This window comes from Perca flavescens, chromosome 16, assembly GCF_004354835.1.
Source record: "Perca flavescens isolate YP-PL-M2 chromosome 16, PFLA_1.0, whole genome shotgun sequence".
NCBI classification, from domain to species: Eukaryota; Metazoa; Chordata; class Actinopteri; order Perciformes; family Percidae; genus Perca; species Perca flavescens.
In genome coordinates, this window is record NC_041346.1 from 15,564,445 (window position 1) to 15,589,505 (window position 25,061).

Here is a 25,061-nt window from a genome sequence, read left to right on the forward strand (position 1 = left end):
TGGATTTTGTAAATTCCCTCCCACAACACTACAAAACCCCCACAAAACTAAAAGAGCAAAGTCCTGATTGTCTCTTTATCTTGTCTTTGGGTGTCTTTGTGTGTCTTTGTGTAAGTGTATTCAATCTATATCATCAGTTTAATCATTGGACTTCAGAATTTGAAGCTAAAACAAACAACCAATCAATACATGTCACAATTAAACAGCTGATAATTACTAGGGAAAGGCTGGATAGTCTGCCACAGTGTTTTCTTTCAAACTACCACAGGGAGCACTAAAGTCAATATTTTCTGGATTCTACACATAGAGGCTTGAACTTAATTTTGGGCTATGAGGTCTGGTTCAAAGCAGAAACATGTGGTTGTGCAGTGATTTGCAGTCTCTGCCCCCTGGTGTTTATATATGAACTACACTATACTGAAACATTCATACATGTACCTGCGCTCAGCCTTAATATTGTATATTTAACGGGGTCAGCACTTCGAAATTGCACAAATGATTATATTCATTGGTTAACAATAAAATCTCAGAATATAATTCAATTAAACTGCCTGATCACAGTAAAAACAACATTTGGTCATAAGGGAAAAAAGAAATGATTCAAATATAGCTGGAGGTTAATATTGTTTATTTAACTATGTCAGCACAGCAGAGCTACGAAAATAATCTTCTATTCAAACTTCTAAAATAAACATCTCAGGCACATCAGGGAACCTATAAAGAGAAACATAAATTAATTTACACTGAAGATTTGTTGCACAGAAGACACACACACACACACACACACACACACACACACACACACACACACACACACACACACACACACCTGAATGTACAACACTCTCCTGTTGTTTTTTTTAAAAAGAAAGAAAAAAAGACTCACCTAACCAGATCTTGATGGTGGGCAATTTTCTGTTGGCCAGAAAACATATAGGAAACTTCAGTGTCAATTAACTCCCCATTAGACTATCTGTGTGTGTGTGTGTGTGTGTGTGCGTGTACATGTGTAATATTGTATGTGTAGATATGTGCGTGTTCCCCCTACTTTACCTGCTGGAGGTGGACTCAGAATAGAACCTCTGGAGAAACCCAGGGACAAGGCAAAGGCTTTAAACTTGTTAATAGCATCAATTCTGACCGTTTGAGTGCGACCTGCAAACAAGAGACAAATAAGACAGTGTTGACTCTGCAGCTCACATGTTTACATGTCATGTAAAAATGTGTGTGTGTGTGTGTCTCACCATAAAGAGCCACCTGTGTGTAATCTCTGTTGAAAACCTTGTGTTTGAGAACCACAGCGTAGTCAGTGTAGTTTGTGTCCATCACTGTGATGTCCTTCACCATGTTATGGCCTGACAGAAAACAGAAGTGAAGGACAAAAGTTTCCTGTTAATTAGTATTATATATTAACTTAACCAGAGAAATATGAGGATGAATGGAAATCTGTGTGAGTGACATTGTAATCTACTCTGTAGAATTTGGATGACTTGATTTTTGTTATTTAGGATGAAATTGTCAGGCATACATTAAAAGAGATTTCAAACAACGAAGGTATATATATATACATACAACTGGATAAAGGCACCCAATGAATAAAAATATCTAAAACAAATGCAGAATGAACACAGTAAGAAAATAAGGAATAAAACAAATAAGAACGCATGTAGTGTGGAAATATATCAATATTTTAAGTAGATTACACATTTACAGAACAATACAGGACTTACAATGACGTCAATAGCTCTCTACAATGCTGGATACAACACAAATAATGAATACAAATATTCAACAATTTTAATAAATGTTATTTGTAACAAAATCTTTTTAACAAGGAAAATCTCAAAGTGCACCAGATTTGTATTTTTAAAAGGTAGAAAAAAACATTAAAATGTATACAGCGCATCACAAAAACAAAAACAACACTCTAAAAACATACTTGGGACAAGCCAAAAATGTTACATTTCTGCTTTACTTTTGTTTCTGTTAATGCACTCTATATTATATAAATGTATTATTTTTTAGGGCACTCAGGAATGGAGCCTCACGCTTATTCAGTCTGCATACAACCACCCTGAGCTCTGCATCCTCGCTGCTAAATGTATGATTTATAAGCTCAGGGACAGTCTGTGGAATGTTTGCTCAGATTTGTTACAGAGCATCACAGGAGCAGAGACACAGCCACATTTTAATGCACATCGATTGAAACACACATGGGCACTTTGGCTTTTATCTGTGTGCTCGTTGTGCTTGTTTGCTCCTACGGTTGCAGATTCGTTCTACTGCTTTGGGAGTGCCAGCCAAATATTTACATTGTAGCCTAATAGAGTAAAGTAAAGTCACAGAGCTTACTTAGCATCCTTTCTTTTCTTTCTTAGGAAGGCGATGAGTGAGATAAGAAGTAAGCGGAGACTTACGTGTGCTGAAGTAGGTGAACTGTCCAGGTACGTTGGTCTTCTCATAGTTGTACACCATAACCTGACAACCTAAAGGTCTGAATCACACAGAGGAAACACATTGTCTTTATCTTTTTCAAACTTCAATCCATACGTTTCTCCGTTTCATCTCTTTTATGACTAGCACATACACTTTTGTGGACACCCTTTTACACAGACATGTAGGCCTACTGTGTTGTATATGCCCCGTGCACACAGACTCACGTGGCGTCCCACATTGTGAGGTTAACGTCGCCGTTTGGCAGTGCTGTAACAACGCCCATGGAGGCCTTCAGTTTGTCTCTGAAGGGGACAAACGATGCAGAGTCATAGGCCAGGCCCACCCGGTACCATTTCCCTGCAAACTAAACACACACACACACACACACACACACACACACACACATACACATATTACAAATTAAACTGATTTAAACACATTAATCCTTAAAACAAACATAAAAAGCTGGATGTGTGTGTCCGTCTATCTTACCCTCTGTAGGTTGAAATCCCTCTGAGGCTTCAGGTCTGCATCCGCCATCATCACACAGAAGATCACCATGACAACGGCGACCACAGTGGTCCTCATGGCTGCGCGGAGAAAGGAAGCGGCGAGGTGGATGGGCTGAAAGGTTGAAAGAGGGTATCTGATCCGAGCCGAAAGTGAACTGTAGGCAGTCGACAGGCAGGTATAGAGTGGCAAAGCCTGTGGCAATATTTGTTTTTCTCCTGAACCACCCACCTGGTTGTCAGCCAATCATCGCTGGGGATCAGGGAACAGTGGCCAAATGTTGAGGATGTGTGGTTCCAAAACAACCTCGAGTTAGAATTCACTTCCCATATGCACAGCAATGTACCATGCTTGTGGTCTCTATATCAGCTGAAGCTCATGTGCTGCACTCACAAGCAGACACATTAGGTTCATGAGACTTTAACCCACATTGACAGAAGAAAGAAGAAACTTACAGGTATCAGCAAGTTCTGCATCTAAGCCCTAACTGGTGTTAATTTTGTAAAGAGACTAACAGATAAGAAAGATGTCTTTAAATCATTCACTTAAGTTAAAATAGCAAAACCACACCATTAATATACTCAATTACAAGTAAACGTTCTACATTCAGTAGTTTATTTATAGTAAAAGTGCAGATGCATTAACAACTAAAAGGAACTTTGAGTATTAAACGTAAAAATATTCATTATGCAAAAGGTTTCTGTCAGTGTTATAGCCTATTTTTACATTATTGGATCATTATTATAATTAATGCATTAATATGCAAGTGGTACTTTAATGTTCCAGTGTCAAAGTGGAACTATTGTATATGCCTCTGGGTAGTTAAATCTATATCAATAAATCATATTTTAAAAGTTGATAATGTATTCTATGTAAAATCTTTAACTATAGCCAATGTGGTGGAGTAAAACGGCCAATGTTTCCAGTGGTACAAAGTGGCAGAAAATAGAAATACTTTTGTACTTAAGTGTGGTACTTTTCCACCACTGCCACAGTCTTAAGTCTTCGCTTGAATTGAAGTCAAGGTTGAAGAGATTTGCATATAGAACAGGATATAACAGGTATATAATTTTACACAACTACAATATGAAATATTGTCACAACAAGAGAAACTAATCATACCTTTCCGTAGAAGAGGTTCACGGGTTCATTTTGAAACTTATTTTCAAGCTTCAGTTTTACTTTCCTTCATTTCAATGTTTTTGTCTCGACAGGTTCCCAAAACGTACAAAGTATGAGTAAAGATAAATGACTCAAAATGGCATGTACTAACAAGTTCACAGTCCAAGGAAAATTATAAAATGTAAGTAACGTAGAAGCTCTAAGACCTTATTTGTTTTTCCGAGGTCAGCTTGAGTAGTTTGACGTAGCTAAAATTAGGACTGTGATGGATGTTGTGGGTGAGTAAATGAATGTACAGATTGAACATACAATGTTGAAAGTGGGTTTGGAGGGAGGTGCGTTTGTGGGACACAAGAGCTTACTGTTGAGTCCTTTAGCGGTGTCTTGGGTCTAATGCAATTTCTGTTTCCTCTAGAGCAGTAGTGTCAAACTCAGTTTCACTAAGGGCCACGTTGGAAAATAAGAATCACATCAATGGCCAGACATTTAGAGTTTATTGACATGTTTTCATTTTGAAAAATTCAAATATCTTTGACTGTATTATTGCATGTCTTATAAAGTCTTCTCCCTTACAGTTTGGTTGACATAAAGCCCTAAAAAAATTCAGCAAAAAAGTTCCTTAGCCATCATAGAAAAAAAGGCTGAAAAAAGCAACAAAAAACAACTTAAAAAAACGTAGGGAAAAAAGCGCCAAAAGCATCGGCAAAAGTGACAAAAACTAGGTGGGCCAAAATTTATTGTGACCCTAAATTGATATGCGGGCCGGATTTGGTCCGCGGGCCTTGAGTTTGACACGTGCTCTAGAGGAAAGTTTTTCAGATAGGGTAGTAAATGATCGGTTACACTTTACTTGAAGCCTTCAAAGTTGAAGGTATCTACATAAGAATGTATGAATTCTCCATGAATGTGTCATAAACATTATAAACAAGTCATAAACGTTTATGACATAACGCTTCTTTTAATAATAAGTGTCACTTGGTTTTTGTCACAAGTTATGGTTATGGTTATGGTTAGGGTTTGTGTGTCATGACTGTGTCATGTGTTCATGACAGTGTCATGTCACTCTTATGTAGATACCTTCAAGTAAAGCATTACCAAATGATCTTGTAAAGTATGATTTGATTCATTAATTTAAATGTATATGAAAAATAGTATAGTACTATGTAAATTTGAAGGAATAGTTTGGTTGTTAGACTGCTTAAAAGGGAACATTTAGTTTAGTCTAATTAGATAGTTGGGAGTCCATCATTTACTTAAAAAACACAAATGCATAAATGGCGTAAATTTTACCTGGAAATAATTTTACAGGAAACCATCTGAGCGTGACCCAAAGTCAACTGCTTAACCCAATGTTTGGGACATTGATCACAGCGTTTTTAGGGTAAAAGGCTGTGCTGTTTGTGTTGAAACTGTTGGGATATTGCCAACATGTTTTAGATTTTTTTAGTCAAAATCTGTATAGATTAGCAAAACGCAGCAGTCAGGCATTAAAACTATGAAATCTGCTCCATAGAAAGTACTACAACAATCAGAGCCCAAGTGAACAATTTAAATATTTTTTTTTTTATTAATGATTTTCCATTTGCAGGACTGCTTTTGTCTTATTTTCTTGAAATGCATGTATACAGAAAGCCTTCAGTGGACAAGAGGACATCAGTATGTGTGTGTGTCTCACACACACACACAGCACACCTCACAGACCTCCCCTACACACACTGCACAAGCTGAGAGCTGCTGCGTGTGCCATGAGATAACAACATAAAATAATTTAAAAAACGAACCAAGACATAGGCAGACGTGTCCAAACTTGTTTCCTTCTCGAGCAACATTTGATGTTCCTGAGGACCAAGACAGGGGAAAGCAGACAAACAAAAAGTGCAAAAAGCAGTGTGAGAAAAAAAAAATGTTGATCAGAGGTATGAGGGACAGCAAGACCAGAGACACAAATGTTAAAAACACAATTCTTCAGCCAGGGTTTCTGGATCACAGAAAGGACCGTCTGGTGTGTAATGATCGCCACATAATGGTGACCTTAGATCACCAGTCATTTGGTACAGTGCTTTACACAATCAGAGACTTGGATTACGTTGACTGATCTCAGCGTAAGCCGGGAAGACTGGTGACAGTTCAAAGCCGGGGTTGCTTTCTCACAAGATTGCTCACTTTGGAGTTACAGGAAGAAACTTATAGTTACATCAATCAACAGAGACTAAATGTTTGGTCCAAACGTATTAGGGGGCTGGCATTAAATAGTTTTTTTATCGGTCACATAAGAGGACCTGGAAAATGATTATTTGTCTTTAGATGAAAAAATGTGAAAGAAACAGGGTCAAAGGATTTTAACTGATAATAATATCCACATTTAAATCGGTTTTAAATTTGGTTTACAAATATATCATGTACGGTTTTCAGTTCCCCCCAATACATTACTATATACAGTAATTTAAGTTGCAGTCATTAGGTCCTTTCCTGCTTGATAAAATGATGGCATGGAAACATGTCTCTTTCACCCGCTCTTTTCTGAGAAAGGACAGAGCGCCCCCTTCTGGTCAAACAGGTGTCTCAAAACCTGAATACGCCCTGTACAGACGTGTCACTCCCTGCAGGCCTTCAGCTGACTTGTCTGGTTTGCCATCTACTTTTCAACACAGTATTTATTAGCTGCGAAATAGCAAATTGGCTTCTGGTCAACATAAATTACTACACCAACTGAATCCAGAAAAGGTTTCTCCCCGGCTGGTTCCTAGTGCCTTTTACAAGAAGGTAGAGAAAAAAAAAAATAACTGCCATTCGATTGTCTTACACTCATGCATGAATCCCGTTTTTTTTCATACCAAAATCACAAAGCTATGGTTTCATGCAAAGAAAACAAAAGCAAACACATAAAGCAGTGAAACAATCAAATTATAATTAACGTGATTAAATTCCTTCAAAAAAATAATAATTTAAAGTCATAAAAAAAAAAAAAAGTGTAAAATGGAAACACCTTATTCAGATTGCTCTGCTGTGGGACTGTTTGGTCAGGGTTGGCCACCCTCAGCCACAAGCATCATAACAGCCAAATTGTGTTCCTGTAGATACGTTAATCACACTTTACTTTATAATACCCTCATCATCATCATCATCATCATCATCGGTCACTCGTTTGCTTTTTTAGACATTCAGAACATTTCACACTCATCATTAAAGAATAAATACATTCCCTCAAACAGGGAAATGATAGGTGAGAGCGACGTTGACGATCACTGTCAGCAGACTGCAGCCGTCAAGGTGAACTTTGTCAGTCAGTGCAAAGTACGAACTAAGAAAAGCCGTTTAAACATATCAAGAACCAGTCTGCAGAGAACAAAGTAGCCCGAGCATTGCTGCCATAAAACTCATGAAGACTAGTAAGTCCTCTACACTGCAGCAAGTTACACACACTGTTGGCAATGGCAAGCCTGGCTGTACTGTAGATGATATGGGATGCGGTTAGTTGCAAAAGCAAGACAAAATGTCACAGGGTAATGGCAGACTACGCACAAACATCGGCAAAAGATATTTGAGAACAGTTTTGAGTGTGTAGTTTGAGCTTTATGTCAACAGACCTCTTAAAGAATCTAAAAAAAATCCCTCCATCAAACACTAAAATTCTTATTAGGAAATATCGGAAATGTATTCAACTGCTGTTTATACCACTGACTGAACATGAGCACACATAGTGGAGAACAGAGACCTGACAAAGACAGCAAGGATTAAACAAAGGTGCCAGCCCGAAAGGATGAAACGCCACAAAGAAGAAGGCAGAGAGAGGTTAAGAGATGGATGAATGGAAAGGATTGCAGTGGTTGGCAGACAGATGATAAAGGCGTAAAGTAAAGGTGCTGAGCAAATGGAAACTTGGGCAAACAATATCTATAAAGGTAAACCAAGAAACAAACAAATAATAGATAGGAAATCTAGAAGACTAAGTAAAGACCGGAAGAGACTCAAAAGAAAAGGAAGTAAGGAGGATAGAGTTCAAGACAAAATGCTATGACTCTTGTCCATCGAGACATCAACAAAACCTCTTCCAGCACCTGGAAGGATGAAGGTGCCAGTCTCTGGAATGCCATGGATTCTTAGCAGATCATTTTCAGAATAAAAAGAGCTGGCATGATTTAAGCCAGCTATGCGAGGCTACTATGACAGGGAATTTGAAGACCGACAAATAAGATTATGGTAGATAAGCTAAATGGAACAGGTCCGAAATAGGGAAGCATATGAGATACGATGTGTGGGTCAGGGCCTGTAAATCTGGGAGGGGAACTCACAGTAAGGCACAGTGCTCTGCTTGTGTGGTTGATGATGCTCATTCATGCTACTACAAGCTCCGATGACAGCTAATAGAAACAACAGAAAAACCTCGATGACAAAGCACATTTTCTCTTCTTCTATCTTTGCATTTCGATTCACCCTATCCACCCCTTTTTGAATCTTTGGATCTTTCGGCTCTCTCGAACTTGACAGGACATCCATCTTTAGCACCAGCATGTTGATGAAAATACAAGTCCTCGCTGATCAGGCGATTTGGTGCTTCGGTATCTTAAGTCAAGTCCTCTTCATGTGTTTTAGAAGAATACACACACATACACACACACACCATACGATAGTTTACCTTTTACGACAAAACCTGCACAATACGGCCACACAAACATACCCAGCTCAGTCAGCTCAGTATGTGAACAAGTCCTGTTTATGGAAATAGCCCCATGTATTTAGCCCAGGGTTGAATCAGTCAGATCACTTGACTTTGTGTTCCAGCTGCGGATATAAAATGCATACTGCAACTTCCTTTTTGAGGACTCCAAGAGTTTATGAAGCACAGATTTCGATAAAGCAAAAACAACCTGATACATTTGCACTATGACAAAAGAGAATTCTTTTACAACTTAAATTACTAAAACTTATATATATATATATATCATTTAAATATATATCATTTAAATATGTAAACAAAGACTACAACTTAAATATATTTGGTGTGATGCAGACATATTTAAATAAAAAGCTTTGTTTTATATCAGCTCTCATGTGGTGAGGCGGATTATTTCACTGCAAATACTGGCCTTAGCACTTTAGTAGATCTTTCAGCTTCAACCACTGGTCCAATTTAACTTCTGTAACTCTCAAAATCCATAAGATCCTTATTTTTTTCCCTTTAAAAAAAAAAAAAAAAACTTTTGTCATTTCCTCATTTTCATCTCAAGCTCTGTAGAGTGAGGGTGGAAATGAAGACAAGGAGACCAGAGAGGTGACAGAAAGTTAACCTCAGATAGAAGAAAAGCTGTAGTTGTCACACAGGTTTGTCACTGCTGGCTAATTGTGCAGGTGAAGTCGACGGTAGAGCCTCCAGTCTTTTACAAAACAATCTCGCTGACGAAACAACAAACCGAGAGACAGTTTATGTCCTCATAGGTCCCTCACACACTTTTTGTACTAAATAATCCATGTTCCTTCTCAGCATCCTTAAAGTCTGTGGATATCTGTAGTTTTAAGTTTTTGCATTCTGGATGCCAGGCCGCCTGTACTCCACATCCCTTCCAGTTGTGTTCCCCAGCAACATGTGGTTTGATGGACCAGGATGGACAGGCGTGGCTATTTGAGGCCTGTGTGGGCAGGGATACTGTGGCTATGAAGGGTGGTTTCAGGTTACCAAATAGACCTGGTTACTAGTTTTGTGCCTCTCTCTGCGTTTGCTGAGGTAGCAAGAGGAGTTGCCGGTGAAGGATGGATGGAGTGGTGCTGTGTGTGTGTGTGTGTGTGTGTGTGTGGCGTGCATAAGTCTGCTTTTAGGGATTTTAAAGAGCAAAGTGGTTTTGAGAATACAATGTGTGTGTGTGTGTGTGTGTGTGTGTGTGTGTGTGTGTGTGTGTGTGTGTGTGTGTGTAAATATATGTTGCCGTTTGAGTGTGGGTATAAGGAGTGTGTATGGCTATCACTTTTATATGTATTTTTGTATATGGAGACAAGGCCCTGCATTCTGGTCACATAATAATGTCTTCTTTTCTGTATCTGTATGTGTGTATTTATGTGTACATGTGTAGATGTAGTGGTCAGCCTGCTAATCACAATTTGTGTTTCCCAGACAGTATGGAACGGTAAAGGTCCTCGTCCAGCTGCACATAACACCCTCTTCTGGAATCCATGAAGTACAGTCTGTCTGACACCGCGCTGGGGTCAAAGCTGTCCCGACGCAAGTCCGTCTTCTGAAACTTAAATGTTCCTGAGAAAGAGACAGAGATTATGTAGGTATTATGTAGATAATCTAGTAATCATTTAAATCATTTTCTAAGTAAAGAAAAGTCAATTTCCTGGTTTCAGCTTCTTAATTGTGAGGACTTGCTGCTTTTCTCAAAAAAAAAAAAAATCTTCATCATTTATATTATTATATGATCGTAAAACAAATATTTTTTATTTTCTTTTGGACTAATGGCCTGATAATACTGATCCGGATGCCTCCTGGGCGCCTTCCTTGGGAGGTTTTCTGGCTGGTAGAAGACCACAGGATAGACCCAAAACACGCCACTGAGATTATACATCTCATCTGGCTTGGGGAATGCCTCCAGAAACGTTGCTGGGGAGAAAGACATCTGGACTACCTTGCTTAGTCCCAGCTAAGCGGCAGAAAATGGATGGATGGATGGACATTGTACTCATTGGAAAATTTCTAAATAATTTGATTAAGAGTCCCAAATAGTGGTCGAGATCATTGTCTCATATACAGTATTATTAGAAAAATAAATAAAACGAGGGCACTTCAGACGTCAGCTATGAAGGTTTGAGGTCTAATTCAGAAACCCTTTTAAACCAAATGTAATTTTTTTTCAAATTGCACAGAAATAAAAGCTTCTGAAAATCTCATTTCTGATTGATTTTTTTTTTTTTTTTTTTAAACACAAATGGCAGCGAAAAGAGCATTTTACCTGTCTTGTTGACCTCCAGAAGGAAGCGGAGGAATACAGGCCTGGCGTACGGCGGGAGAGCTTTCTCCATGTCTTTCACAAGCTTCTCCAGGTCAGTGGAGTGAGACGGATCAGCGATGGCTGCCATTCCAGCTTTTCCCTCTGCTCCTGTACACGCAGAAAGGGGCATGTCAGAGGATTCATTCCACCATTTGGGGTTTAAAGTCAAACAAATGCTTGTGTTTGTGCATCGAGGCCATGAATGCTGTGAAGAACCCACCTTGTGACTTTACACAGTATCTCACTTGTACACTCCCCCTTAAATACTGGTGGTACTGAAAGAGACCCTTCTGGAGGCCTCAGTACATCATTGATTGTATTAGTATAGTTTTTTTATTTAGTGTCTAGGCGGTCTCCTGAGCAACACTAATGCTTTCTTCTGTTAGTTTGTGTGTTACTGCTATTACTGTTGTGACAGTATGTCTTTCAAATGTTGTCTGCTTGTGTATCTTTTGTTATTCATCACTGTGCATGCCAAACTAGTTTTGCAGATTAATAAAGTTAACTAATCTAATCACAGTGACTGGTAAATGGCATCTGTGATTTGCCTCTGCAGAGTCTCAACTACAGCTCAGCTTAATATGTAATGACATTTCAAAATGGTATAATTCATTTCATAATGTAGTCAAGAGTAAGCCAAGATACTGCAGCTGTGATAACTATAGTATTTAACACAGTATGATTCTTGTTAAATATCTGTTCAGTATTCATCTCTCGATACACACTGCAGTAACCTATTTTAAAGAAGACATGCACAGAGAGCAGACATGCTGTTTGTGCCCACTCTTGCACAGCTCTAAACCAAAACCTTCTTTGGACACATATTGAGGAAAACCCCAAATAAGAACAAATAATCAAGCCTGTACATTGACAGATTTTACCTGGTACTTCCACTCCATAGACAACTACATCTTTCATGTCTAGCAGCCTGCTGAGAGTTCCCTCCACCTCGGTCGTTGAGACGTTCTCTCCTTTCCAGCGGAAAGTGTCTCCTGTGCGGTCCTTGAAGAACATGTGGCCGCAATCATCCATGATCAACACATCACCTGGTGAAAGGAAGGGGAGGGGGCAAAAAAATCATATAATTAAAAGTACTTTCACACCCGAGCTGTTTTAACCGAACCCTGGACAGTCCGGTTAGTTTGGGGTGCTGGGAACTCTGGTGAGGACCCAAAAACCAGACTCAGGGGTCATGGTTCGCTTTCAAGTGCACTAGAGTTCGGTTCACTTTAAATGAGAACGCAATCCGACCCAAACATAGGAAGTGAACCGAAAAACAATGCATTTAATAGCCTGCAATTTAAATGAATTCAACCCTGTACACAATTGACGGACGTATATATGATTTAACAGAGGATAACTTTTAAATCCAAAAGTTTTACTTGACCGTTTCCATCACATGAGATTTGTTTACGATGTTTGGAGCACTTGACAATTGTGCAGTGTGAACGCTAACCGAAAACCAAATGAAAAATGCAACAATGTTGCAACTTCACCCCTGAATTGCACCTAGTCTCCAAAGCTATAGGTGTGAAAGTAACCTTAGTCAGTCAGCATGTAAAACAGTGAATAACTCAATATGTGTGTGTGTGTGTGTGTGTGTGTGTGTGTGTGTGTGTGTGTGTGTGTGTGTGTGTGTGTCTAACCAGAGAGATAGGCAGTGTCTCCCTTCTTGAAGACACTATGAGCAATCTTCTTGCTGGTTGCGGATTGGTTGACATAACCATCAAACCTCCGAAGAGGGTCATTCTGAATGATCCTGCCGACTAGCTGCCCAGGCTCACCTAGAGAGAGAGAGAAGAGAAGAGAAGAGAAGAGAAGAGACACAGAGAGAGAGAGAGAGAGAGAGAGAGAGAGAGAGAGAGAGAGAGAGAGAGAGAGAGAGAGAGAGAGAGAATTGATGTATAACTGGCAATTATGGCAAATCAAACCATTTTCCATTTTCACACACAAAGTGGATAGTTTAAGTTCCATCAGGGGTTACAGAAAGGACTACGCCTGTCAGTGCATGACTGTATGTCTACAACACTTACATTATAAAAACAATGCTACGCAATCATTTTGAGGGAGTTTGTTGAAGCCTCGTTGTGAGCCAATTAACCTATGAGCTGAGTTTTCATTTGCTCAGCCAATAACTTTTGATGTTAGAATTTCTAAAAAAACAACTGCAGTATGCCTAGAGTAGTGCTTTTTATTAAAAAAGACAAGCACATTAATCAACATCTCTGTACAGCTCTTAGCTAGCCGGCTAATTTTATTATTGCCAGTGAGTTGAAAGAAAAATGTGTACAATAATCCCTTCTGCCAAAAGTACAGACTACTTGCCCAGCTCTATGTACATTTAAGCTTACCAAGTGTAAAGTTGATGTTTAATATGTGTACAGAGTAAACCTACCAGGTTTACAGGGAATACAGACACCATCAGGTCCCCTCATGAGCTCCATGGTCTCCTCATCCACCCTCACTAGTCTGATGGGGTAGATGAAGGGTAGAATCCGACTGTTGAAGCCACACGCTCCAATCTAGAGCATAGAAGAAAGCAACAACAAAAAAAACAAAAAAATCAACAAGGCTGACCAGTTCTAAACAGCCAAAAAGCTGCAGCACTGTGTTGTGTTGTTTTGTGTTGATAAGAAGCCATCAAAACTGAGAAAACATTTTTAGAATAACAGAGTGCTTAACATGAAGAGGATTTTAGAGCAGTGCAGAAAAGAAAAGCCACTGAACATAATGTAAAACTCTCAGGTGAAAGAACTTGAGTGGGTGGTGGTAGTCTAGGATTTCTAAAGAGTATTTCACTACAGAGATGCCAGTTAAAACACTTGGGCTGACAAAAGAACATCTAGGCAGAAAAACAACTTGAAAGCCTGTTTGGTCAGAGCATCATCACCACTTCGTTGCACATTCCCACCTTGTTATCAAAGTTGCCGAGGCTGCAGTTGCACTCTGTTGCTCCGTAGAACTCTGCAATCTGTGGGATATTGAAGCGCTTCATGAACTCCTCCCATATAGACTGGCGTAGGCCATTGCCCATTGCCATGCGCACCCGATGTTGTTTCTCCATGTCCCGAACCGGCTGGTTCAGCAGGTATCGGCAGATCTCACCAATGTACTGCACAATCTGGAGGAGAGTGGAGCAGGACGGTAGTGAGAAAAATAGTTCAGTGATGAGAAGGAACAGACATAAGAACAGACTAATTACTGATTTAATACCAAGCTTATAATAACCAAAAAGGGATTCAAAGAGATTAACTGGGGAATAACATTAAATCTTGAGATTATTTTTAAAGAAAGTGACAGGAAAGACAAGTGATTGAGATTGTGGTGTGCTACTCAGCCCACCAAATCTGTGGCATTGACTTGTAATCTTTATTATGCTTACAGTGCAGTTGTATTTGGCACAGTCGTCCCAGAAACGTGACGCAGAGAACTTCTTTCTGATGACTACAGTCATTCCATGTATTATACACTGGCCCACTCCCACAATGTTACCTGTAGACAAAGAAATAGGAGTTGTCCTCAACACGGGAACATATAAGGACATAGAATTCAAAGCAACAATTTGTACGCTATTTTTCTATAGGCACAAGTCAAAAACACTGAGAGTAAACATAAGCAAACACTCTTTGTTGCCAATTGGCGTTGTCCACTATCTAAGGCCGGATGCTGTTTTAAGGTAAGTTCACCAAGATGAATGTTATAAAAAAAATAATAAAAAAAATAGCTGACTAAAAAAAGGTTTTAGCTTTAAATATCAACTTTAAATCACACACAAATCAAGTTTTGATTTTACCTGCAGAGTGGTAGAGTGGAAGGCAATCATACAACACATCATCTGAAGTCATCCTAAAGCCATAATATACCAAGGCTGCCATGCGGTAGTACCTGAAAAGCAGAATGGCAAGAGAAGAAAGTAAAACAAAGTCGCAACAAGTTTGAAGTATTTCTCCTCCATATCTCTTAGAACAGTATTTATACTACACATGAAAGCATGGGTCAGAGCAGCTGCAGTCCCTGTGTGTCTGTTAGTTAGCTGCACGGCTCCTTCCTACCTGCTGTGCACAACAATAGCAGCTTTAGGCATCCCAGTGGTTCCTGACGTGTAGATGTAAAACAGGCGATCTGAAACAGACAGCAGGGTGAGAGTGATGTCAACAACTTAAATGCATTATGACTGGTTCTGGCATGCGCTTTAGAGCGTAAACATTAATGCTCTGTCATGTTTAGATATGTTACTCATTTTGAAATAAACATTTCGCTGAATGCTCACTTCTGATTAGCAGCGCAGGAGTATAAATGCTGGGCTTTGATGAACCTTAATTACAGGCCAATTCAGCTCATTTTGACTATGTTCCAGCACTGAAGGAGTGTTAAAAAATTAGACCATTATGTCCCTTTTTCTCAGGGGATACAGTGCAGTGTGTAAGCAAAGTGGTCTAGTGGTTACGCAGAGAAATCCCGTTCAGACCAAAAGTCCTGCATTCAGATGTACATATACAAATTGGCTCTAGATCCAGTTGAGTGGTCTCTGGCATCACAATTAACCACTTGTGTTTGGATTTCGCTTTCCTGCTCACAACTGATTGTATCTGTAATGAACTCCAACCACTGCTCAACAGACGATATACACTTTGGAGCTTGGATTAACAGCTAAAGAACTGGATTATGGTGGCTATATGCTACCTCAATTCACGTACAAACTTCAAACCCTTTAACAGAGTTGTTTGGCATAAGCAAATCAGCTGTGTGGGCGCCAGGTTTAGGGAGAACCTGTGACAAAGGTCACAGGTTTTATTGCTGCAACAGACTGTGTGGCTGTCAGGTATTATATATAGTGTTCAAGAGCAAAGGTGAGTGAGCAGGTGGGACTCGACTCATTGAATAAGAGCTCACTTATTAGCTCTGTAATAGTATGAAAAGTTTGAAATGCTAAATAATATTTAATTAAAAGAAAAATAATAATACAAAGTATGCTGTGCAGATTGGAAAGTCCTGAGATGCAAATATGTGATGTTGGGCTATATGAATAAATGGACATGACTTGATTATTAATATTGTGGATTCAATTTGTTCTCCCTTTAGTCCATGTACTGCATTCAGGTTGCCTTAGAAACATGTAACCCATATAACTCTGGTGATGAATCATCCCAATAACTAATAGCTAACTAACAACTAACAATAATAGTAAAAAGAGTGGAGGATTCTTGTTTGATAACCATTTCTCTCATTAGGACAATCAGCATCATATGATGCATTCAGTTTCTGTGCAGTCTCTGTATTTATTTGCAGTCATAAATATATTAAATAGCATTGAAACAATATTTAAAATAATGAACACTGACACTTTTTTTATATACCGACTTCCTAACATTTTCATTCAGTGTAGGAGTTTCAAATTATGTGATTTATTTGACTGCTGGTCACTGCTTGGCACCAAAAGTATTACTTATCACTTGTCAACTTGTTTGTGCTGTCATACTATCAGAAAATGGAAACAGATGACTTTTTAAAACTGCTGTGTTGCTTTGGTTAGAATTAGTGCTGAAAATTTGACAGTAATGTTTTATTCCTGATGACCAGGACATCCGTTGTTGGTTGCTGAATTAATATGACACCATTGACAATATCACTTAAAATAAGCAGCTGTAAAATTTATTTTTGTTAAATGGACTTCTTGGATCTATCAACATTGCTGGGAAACTCTGATCCGGATCAGTTCACGGTGTTCTCACCTGTGAAGCAGCGTTGCGGCCGGCTTGGCAGGTGAGATGGGGCAGCATCCAGCAGGGGCTCTAGGCTTTCGGTTCCCCGCGGAACCCGTTTGGGGTCCCAGTCTCCTGAGCAAAACATCTGCACCTCCTTTCCCATTAAACTGTGGACCTCAGACACCGCTATAAAAGAGTAAGAAAAACAAAGTATGTCAATCCACTATTCCAAATTACAAGTGGACTTTATGTGGCAGCATTATTAGAGACAGAGGAAAGATGGTATAATAGCAGACAAGGAAAAAAAAAAGGGAAGGGGAACAGGTTAACTTGGTTTTAGGTGGGGGATACCTTGACATAAAAGGTGCAGTTTGACAAAAGGGCAAAAAAGTATAAATATGTCACTGTGAGCGACAGAAGAAGGGAGACAACACATTTAAACAGCTCTGATACTTTCCCCTGAAAAAAATGTAAAAGCCTTATGTCATGCTGGCTCAGTACTAATGCTACTGGCGTGAAAGTGGCCTGCTCTGTAGCGAAGAGGCTGCTTTTTCAATTACTTAAAAATGCATATATCACTTGACAACTCCAGGATCCAACACAAACACTGCTCAATCCAAGAATGAACAGCTCAAAACTCATTCAGCCTTTATAACAGTTGAGATCAGGCCTTTTCAGATTGGCCAGGGACCCAAAAAGTACGGTTGGGCATCGTTTGGATTTTAACAATTCTGAATCCAATTCTGATTCCGATTATTGATTCTCAATTCCGATTCTTTGAGGGGTGGAGTTGAAATGGGTCACATGCTCATTTCACAAATAAGAGGAAAGATTTATTTTGATTCAATGTTGGTTTGCCAACCGCTTTTTCAACGTAAAATAAAGCCACACTAGAGTGCCGCATACTGTGCTCCATGACTGAAACACAACAAGCGCCTGGCTGCTACGGAAACCCAAAACTTGCGCGAATTAAATTTGGAACCGATGATGATCGGATTTGAATCCAAATCCTCAAACGATTCCAATAAAGAAAGATGGAATCGTAATTTTTGGAACGATTCCAAGTAGGAATCAGTTCTCGATGCCCAATCCTACCCAAAAGAGGGTCATGAAGAGATTGAAATAGATCCCTAATTTAACAATTTTACTGAGCTGCTGTAATTTTTTGGATGGTTCGGACTTTCGGACCAAATACAAGAAGTTCTGGCAGGCTCTCCTTGTATTACAAGACCGGGGAAGCTCCTTTAAGGAATAGCTTGGTGCTTAGTGTGTAGGCTACGTGAGAGAGTGAGTGACGGTGAATGCACTCAGAGTAGCTAGTAAATGTACAGTGTAGGTTTCGTTTGTCTCTGAATAAATGCTCCAGAAAGAAAGTTCCCGTGTCTTGCTTCTATACATCACAAAAAAAACAAAAAGAGGCGCGGCAGTAGGGGAGAGCAGCAGTCAGTTGAAAAATCTCTGACACAGAGAGAGGATACGAGAGGACGAGGAAGCCCGTCTACAAACCAATCAATTATAAGTATCTGGAGACGCAGCTCACGTATGCGATGCATTTTTTTTAATTAAAATTATATTATATATATATGTTTAATAATACACTGCAGGTTAGTATATTAGACATTACAACGGGAGGACAAGGGATTAAGTTCTGTTTGGGCATTCAAAAAAATAGTGTAGTAGTTCAGTAGTAGTTGATTTAAATCTAATTTGTTTAACAGATATAAGGTCAAGACCAGAAGTAAGTTGGAGGAAAACAGAGATATTTATTTAATTTATATGCTGTAATTATTATCCATTAAAACAAGAGATTTAATTAACAATATTCCTAATTTATGTGACTCAACATGGCTCCTTTTACATCAACTATGTTGTTGTTTCAGTTTTTTCCCGTATACACCTCAGATCTGTTTTAGTTTATCATTTACCAGTTCTCTCTGACCAACTCAGTCCTTAAACACTGCAGATTGATGATGGAGACATTTCTCCACTTCCCTCTACATTACTTCTTCCCATCTTTCCGTTCATAAGCCATTCCATTGACTGATATTGAAGAGACACCTTCTCTGAAAGCCATCTATCTTTTATGACCTCTGTTGCTTTCTCCTCGCACCACTCATCTCTCTCATCACAGCGGAAACATAACAGCAGCACTCATCAGAAAGCAGTGCTGTGCAGATTGTACAGCCCTCCTTTGGCTATGAACTTGACAATGGGACAACTATAACACACTAAATCTGCCCCCACATATCCTTGAGATGCTTCTTTAATCGCTAACGCTACACATCCACCTCCTCCATCCTCTCTGCTCTTACCATCATTCAGCTCCGAGCCAAACATCACAGCCTTGGCATTGGAGATGGTGACACAGTGGACCAAGGCCTCTAGTCTCAAATTGAAGTTGATTAGAGCGGCCTCTACTCCGATCTTGGCCATGCCCAGCCAGAGGCCCACGTACTGGGACCTGTTCTCCATGAAAAGGGCCACCACGTCACCATCCTGAAGAGGAAAACAACAAAAGTAGGGGTTTTGTCAAACTGACTGTCATCAACTGATTGACTAAAGTTTATTTTTATTTAACGTAAGTTTCTATAAAGAGTTCATGCCTCCTTCTGTATAGAAACAATATCTTACAGAGTTTTAACAATTAAGAGAACTCAGTATAGCAAAAGGGTTTGTGGACCAAGATGTGTAAAATTTGCCACAGACGTCTTTTTTCTCCTAATTCTTTCTAGGATATTTTGTTTTGTAGGCCCTACCTTAAAACCCCGTTCCAGCAGCATGTTGGCCACTCTGTTGGAGTACTCATCCAACTGATGGAAGGTCCACCTCTCCCCAGTCCCCTCGAAGATAAGTGCCGTTTTGTCCCCGTGGCGGTGCACTGTTTCAGCAAAGATCTTGGGAATGGTGTTCTTTTCTCTGAGGTGGCGTCTGACATTCATCTTCACCCGCAATAGCACTCCTGCTGCACTGAAGGAGCAAAAGAGAAAATTATTAAAAAAGAGAAAACAGCCAGTTAAAAGAACACTTTCTGGTATAATTCCAAAAGGCAATTTGCCCTTTGCTTTAAAAGCCAATCCAGCTCACCTAAAAATGCGTTGGTTTTGCACGTTTTGGCTCATTAACTACAAATTGCATATATACCTTCAATACTGCAAGCCTTTTTCCAAGGAACACACATTTTTAGATTGACTTCCTAGTTTTTGAGTTAAATGTTTTTGTTGGGTAGCATTTTCAAAACAGACTATTTGCGAATGTTTAACATGGAACAACATGACTTTTACAAAAAATATAAAGCTAACTAAATGGTCATTGTCATAACTGCAGCACAGTCACTTCCTGGGCACAGTGAATGCATGAATGGCGAGAAATCAAACTGAAAACTTAGGATCTTCAAGCAGTATTAGTACTAGTATTGTTATGCAGTAGTAATTCGATTTTTGTTTCGTTTGTTTTTTTAGATTATTTTTTGGGCTTTTAATGACCTTTAATCGACAGGATAGCTTGAAGACAGAAAAGGGGAGTAAGAGGAGGGACGACATGCAGCCAAGGGCCACGGGTCGGATTTGAACCCGGGACACTGCCAAGGCCTCAGCCTACATGGGGCACACACTCTACTGGGTGAGCTAGAGGTTGCCCCGTAGTAATTAGATATTTATTAATTTCATAGTACATTGATATTTATCGCCTAATAGTTTGAAGCTCATCTACATTTATAGTTGTATACTGTGCATACATTATGACAGAGATGGCTGGGTGGGTCCCTGGGGCAAAGTCTGCCTACGTGAAAGGACATCACTCAATACCTTATATTCATGGTGCAAAGGTACAGATAGTGCGCACTGTATAACTACGGAAACATCATAAAAATAGACTGTGCCAAATTACTTCACAACTACATTGTGGTGGTGGTGCTAATTTTTATCATTACACTGGATATTGGCTTCATGATGGTCCAGATAACTAATCTAATCTATTGTTGCACTGTTGTTTTAGTTATTTCATTACTACACTTGGCTGCAAAAAAGCAGTTTGAAGCTCATTCTGTTGCAACAGAGGAGCTGCATGAACACTACAACAGTGGTTCCCAACCGGTTTGGTCCGAGTATGGATATTGGATAGTGAAACTACTAGTCGGAGTGAAGCTGAATGTTTCAACCCATCATCCATTACTTTTAGGGCGTTTTCACACCTGAAAGTCCGAACCAAGGGACGGACCAAGGTTCATGTTTTCCTTACATTGTATACATTTGATCCGGCAAGTTTTGGTACACACTAAGCACCAAGCTATTCCTTAAAAGGAGCTTCCCCGGTCTTGTAACACAAGGAGAGCTTTCACACTATAAACAAAGCGGACCATGTTTGGTCCGGACCGAGACCACCTCTTTTTATCGGACCAAAATTTGTCCGGGGGAGTTTTCACACCTGTAATTTTGGTTCGGATCAAACTGAAAAGTCCGAAAGTCCGGACCAAATGAGGTAGGTGTGAAAACGCCCTTAGTTAATCATTTGAATAATTAGTCATTACTTTTAGCTATATATTTCTACCATTTATTTATTACTTTTAGCAACCAGTTGCAACTTCTGTGCTCGCTTGCTAACTAGTTTCCATTATATACTCTTACATAACTGCAACATAAGTGTTCAGGTGTTACAGTTGATGTAATGTTAAGTGTAATTACCTAAGCCTTGTCACAGTACATTACAATACAGACATTTCTGAGTCACTGTGAGAGGGCATGCTTTGACAGGGTCAGATATAGTGCATTTTTAACCTTGGGGCTTAAGACATTATCAGCATATAACTACAACGTTATCTGAACTGCATTTATAGTATGGGGTATTTGCATGTGAGCAGGTTCACACAACTCTGTAGCTGAGGTAATATCAGGTTTAAAGAAGAAAAATTGGTTTCAGCAAAATGTCTTTAAAATATAGACTTGTGAACTGTTATTTCCATCTCTAACCAATAAGAGAGTAGAGATCGTTTTGTTGGGTCACAGAAAAGCGCTCATTACTACTGGTTTGGTTACATTGGCTTAATATGTCATGGAGAGGTCATAAAAGCTTTTACAATTTCCTGTTTTACTATTACTGGAGCTATTAAGGGAAAAGAAGGAAGTTAATCACAAACCAATTACCATGGTAACTCTAACTGCAAATATTGGCTTTAGGCAAGAGACAGTTAAAAGATCTGCTACTCCCTGATCCTCTCTATTGTGCTTTGTCGAAAATATTTCAGGCTACCTGCCCTGTCAAGTTTTGAAACATGAATAACAGGAACGTGTTGCTAACACTCGCTGTAAAACCAGGCCTGCGGAGGAAGAGCCTCATGAGTTTTTCAAAGCTGCTTTCAAAGATTTCAGCTACATTGTTTTGCAAAGCTAAAGATGTGAGAACAATACTTGCAAATGTTTCTCCTATGAAAAAAACAACATATCACAGTAAGAAGCAAAATCATATGTCCAATAATCAAACTGATGCATTACTGCAATAAACTGCATGATGTCCTTCTAAAGCAAAATGGTACTCAAATGTTTAAGTTTATTTATTTGTATTGCAGTCTGTGTGAATCTTAAGCAGCGTATGGTACAGTTGTATTAGTGTATGTGCAAAGTAATGTTTGGCTTACTAATTCTCTTCAGGAACTTTAATTGTTGGGATGCCTGCAAATGTTAGGATGGTGACACATTTACTATTGATTTAGCTGTGTATCTAGTGCATTAAACTTGATAGTGGGGCTTTTAGCTGCTCTCCCATCCATATTGAATGAACACTGTAGGAATAATAACCAATTGTATATATAAAAAGAGCTATGATTTCCCCAATTCTTTTTTAACAGTGCAATGATACAATGATAGGGCTTCAGTTCTAACACTGTTTACCCAGTCTGGTTAACATGCTCAAATTGAAGCTGAAGGTCATAACTTTGCCCTCATAGTCATTGTTTCACTTCAGGTCCAATGTTCTGGAGTGTAGAACCAAAACAACAGATAATTTGTCACTGTCAAAATTCTTACAGAGAACATTATATTTGGGTTGTGGCTCCCTTTGACAGCAGTCAGACAGTAAGAAAAGACCTACAGTATCTGGTTAAAAAAAAATAGCAAATGGGGAAAAATAACAACAGCAATTTGTCCAAGCTTGAAAAGGCATTAAAACATGCAAATTCCATAACTTTTTTAGGTTTAATTAACACTGTGAGCAAGTCAACACATAAACAAAATCCTCATGCTTACTGTAAGTCTCTGCCAATTGTTTTGGCAAAGATCTGCAGGAAGCTCCATCCTCCACTTCCCAGGTAGAAGATCAGGATGGCTGGGAGAACCTGGAACCAAGGTAAGCCCACTAGCAGCCTCAACACAAACAGCAGGGCTGTGGAACACCCTAGACGCATCATCCTAAAAGACACACACACACACACACACACACACACACACACACACACACACACACACACACACACACACACACACACACACACACTTCATGACGGTATTCAAGCCAACCACTTTAGAATGTAATCTAGAATGATTTTCTTTAAACATCCTGTGCCCATTTTAATCAACTGTGGTACACTTACAATAAATGAGGAAGAGGATGCTATACGTAACCAGAAATCTATGTTTTCACCTTGTATGAAATTTGTACGTGGTCATAAACATGTAAACAGAAATACATATACATTTATAGTGCACTATATTGTCTCACATGGACAGCAGAATAAAACCGAGAAAATCCTTGAGTTTTCTTTTCTCTTACAGTTCAATAAAACTCAAGGCTACAGAGACCTTAAGTCAGAAAGGGAAATCCTAATGCAAAGCAAATTGTCTATAGTGACAGCTGAGAGCAGCAGAGGACAGCATGTGTTGACATTGATGTTCAGTGCCACCTGATAGTTTGGAAGATGATCCTAAAGCAGTAAACGATAGGTTTACATGACTGCTTATTATCTATTCATTAACCTATGTAGAAAAACACTGCAGGATGGCAGTATAGCTTTTTCAGGAGCCAAGATGCTGACTGGATATGTATTGCTTTCTCTCCCTGCATATGGCTGTAACAATGATGATGGCTATAGCAATCCAATAAGTCTGCGGTTACTAAAACTGTCTATGTTTTAACTGTTGTTAAAACATAGACCGCCACTTCACATTAAGAAAAAAAGCGTCATCATCCGCTGCACCCGGAAATCTAAATAGCGCGTAGCATCATATTGCGGTAGTGGATGGGGAAATGATTGCGAGGCTCAACCCACCGTTGGTTAGACTACGCCTCGCTAATCATGCCATGTGCGCTTTAAGCCAGGGCCTTCAATCGTTACCCGGTTGGACAATTATTGTATCTGTATATGTGATCGGACTAACATGATGTAGGTTATCATGGTAACAAGCGCGCCTAGGATGCAGGATGCGCAGCGTATTGCGCGCATCGGCTTAGCAAGGAAGCGGATGGACAGTGTGAAAGCAGCCTCTTTTATGAAGAAGAGGCATGCTGAATATGTAGTCCACGTTCACATAAATTACCTTTCATGGACCGAGAGCTGCCTGTAATTAAAGTGTCGAGAGACACCTCTCGAGTCCCGTCAGCGGGTCGCTCGCATACAAGGTTGACAGAGGACAATAGAGTGATAGCCAAAATCATTCCCTTTCTCCTAGCAAATAATAACCAGAGCCATCCGTGAAGTTGAACACCGCGGGGGCGCACAGTAAGATAGGGCTGTGTCGGGGTGATCAGTTTTTTTTGCGTACATACCTTGCACCTCGTTCACACCGTCACAGCATGTAGGTGCGCAGAAATCCCAGAAGTGAAACTCGTTGTGTGCGATTCCGCTCTGATCGGCTTACAGGCTAGCCTGGTCGCCCTCTCCGCCGCTCGCTTGGCTTGACAGAGGCTCACAGAAACGCACACAGAGACACAGACACACGCACCGGGATCCCCTCTTGTTGTAACGCCACAAAGAGCTGCTGCTTCTCCTCTGATGGAGTCAAATTCGCCTGACTGTGCGCGTCGACGTTGACCCCGTGATCATCATCCGTTCATTGTCACAATCATTGATATCATTTATGGGTTCATTGTAGCCGATAAGCTCGCTAGCAGGCGTAATTCAAATGACCTTATAATTTTCTTAGCTGCGCCCGCCCACCGCCGTCAGCGTCCCATCAGTGTATCAGGAATAAGCGTTGACGGACAGGTGCCTGGGCCAATCGAGAATGGCGGTTCTTTACACATCCCATCCGGCAGGGGCGGGGTTTGCGGCACTGGTGAAGAGGAAATGCGGCGCGGCCCTGCCTGCCTGTTCGCCGAC

General features: G+C 39.8%; 2 protein-coding genes across 2 annotated transcripts; both read right to left on the reverse strand.

The window, feature by feature from the left end:
* Positions 1-611: 611 nt before the first annotated feature.
* Positions 612-3,082, reverse strand: ptgdsa (prostaglandin D2 synthase a). The gene is made up of 7 exons (XM_028602478.1): positions 2,929-3,082; positions 2,661-2,800; positions 2,418-2,494; positions 1,245-1,355; positions 1,054-1,155; positions 887-915; positions 612-714 (listed from the first exon to the last, which is right to left on the reverse strand). The coding sequence occupies exons 1-6, from the start codon at positions 3,022-3,024 to the stop codon at positions 887-889; spliced, it is 555 nt and encodes a 184-aa protein (XP_028458279.1). The 5' UTR covers positions 3,025-3,082; the 3' UTR covers positions 612-714.
* A 2,528-nt stretch (positions 3,083-5,610) lies between these two features.
* Positions 5,611-24,902, reverse strand: slc27a4 (solute carrier family 27 member 4). The gene is made up of 14 exons (XM_028601851.1): positions 24,509-24,902; positions 22,993-23,154; positions 19,513-19,723; positions 19,069-19,252; positions 16,784-16,942; positions 15,104-15,173; positions 14,845-14,936; positions 14,434-14,543; positions 13,963-14,172; positions 13,447-13,573; positions 12,698-12,835; positions 11,933-12,097; positions 11,013-11,159; positions 5,611-10,312 (listed from the first exon to the last, which is right to left on the reverse strand). Exons 2-14 carry the CDS (start codon positions 23,151-23,153, stop codon positions 10,155-10,157), a joined length of 1,932 nt encoding a protein of 643 aa, XP_028457652.1. The 5' UTR covers position 23,154; positions 24,509-24,902; the 3' UTR covers positions 5,611-10,154.
* Positions 24,903-25,061: the final 159 nt, after the last annotated feature.

Excerpts from the sequence above, each read along its gene's own strand:
- ptgdsa (XM_028602478.1), bottom strand. The coding sequence starts at position 3,024 with ATGAGGACCACTGTGGTCGCCGTTGTCATGGTGATCTTCTGTGTGATG. Across the intron at positions 2,801-2,928 it reads GGGATTTCAACCTACAGAGG|TTTGCAGGGAAATGGTACCG; the intron begins GTAAGATAGACG and ends GTGTGTGTTTAG. Across the intron at positions 2,495-2,660 it reads CTCACAATGTGGGACGCCAC|ACCTTTAGGTTGTCAGGTTA; the intron begins GTGAGTCTGTGT and ends TGTGTGATTCAG.
- slc27a4 (XM_028601851.1), bottom strand. The coding sequence starts at position 23,153 with ATGATGCGTCTAGGGTGTTCCACAGCCCTGCTGTTTGTGTTGAGGCTG. Across the intron at positions 12,098-12,697 it reads AGACACTGCCTATCTCTCTG|GTGATGTGTTGATCATGGAT; the intron begins GTTAGACACACA and ends TCCTTTCACCAG. Across the intron at positions 10,313-11,012 it reads TCTGGAGGTCAACAAGACAG|GAACATTTAAGTTTCAGAAG; the intron begins GTAAAATGCTCT and ends TCTCTTTCTCAG.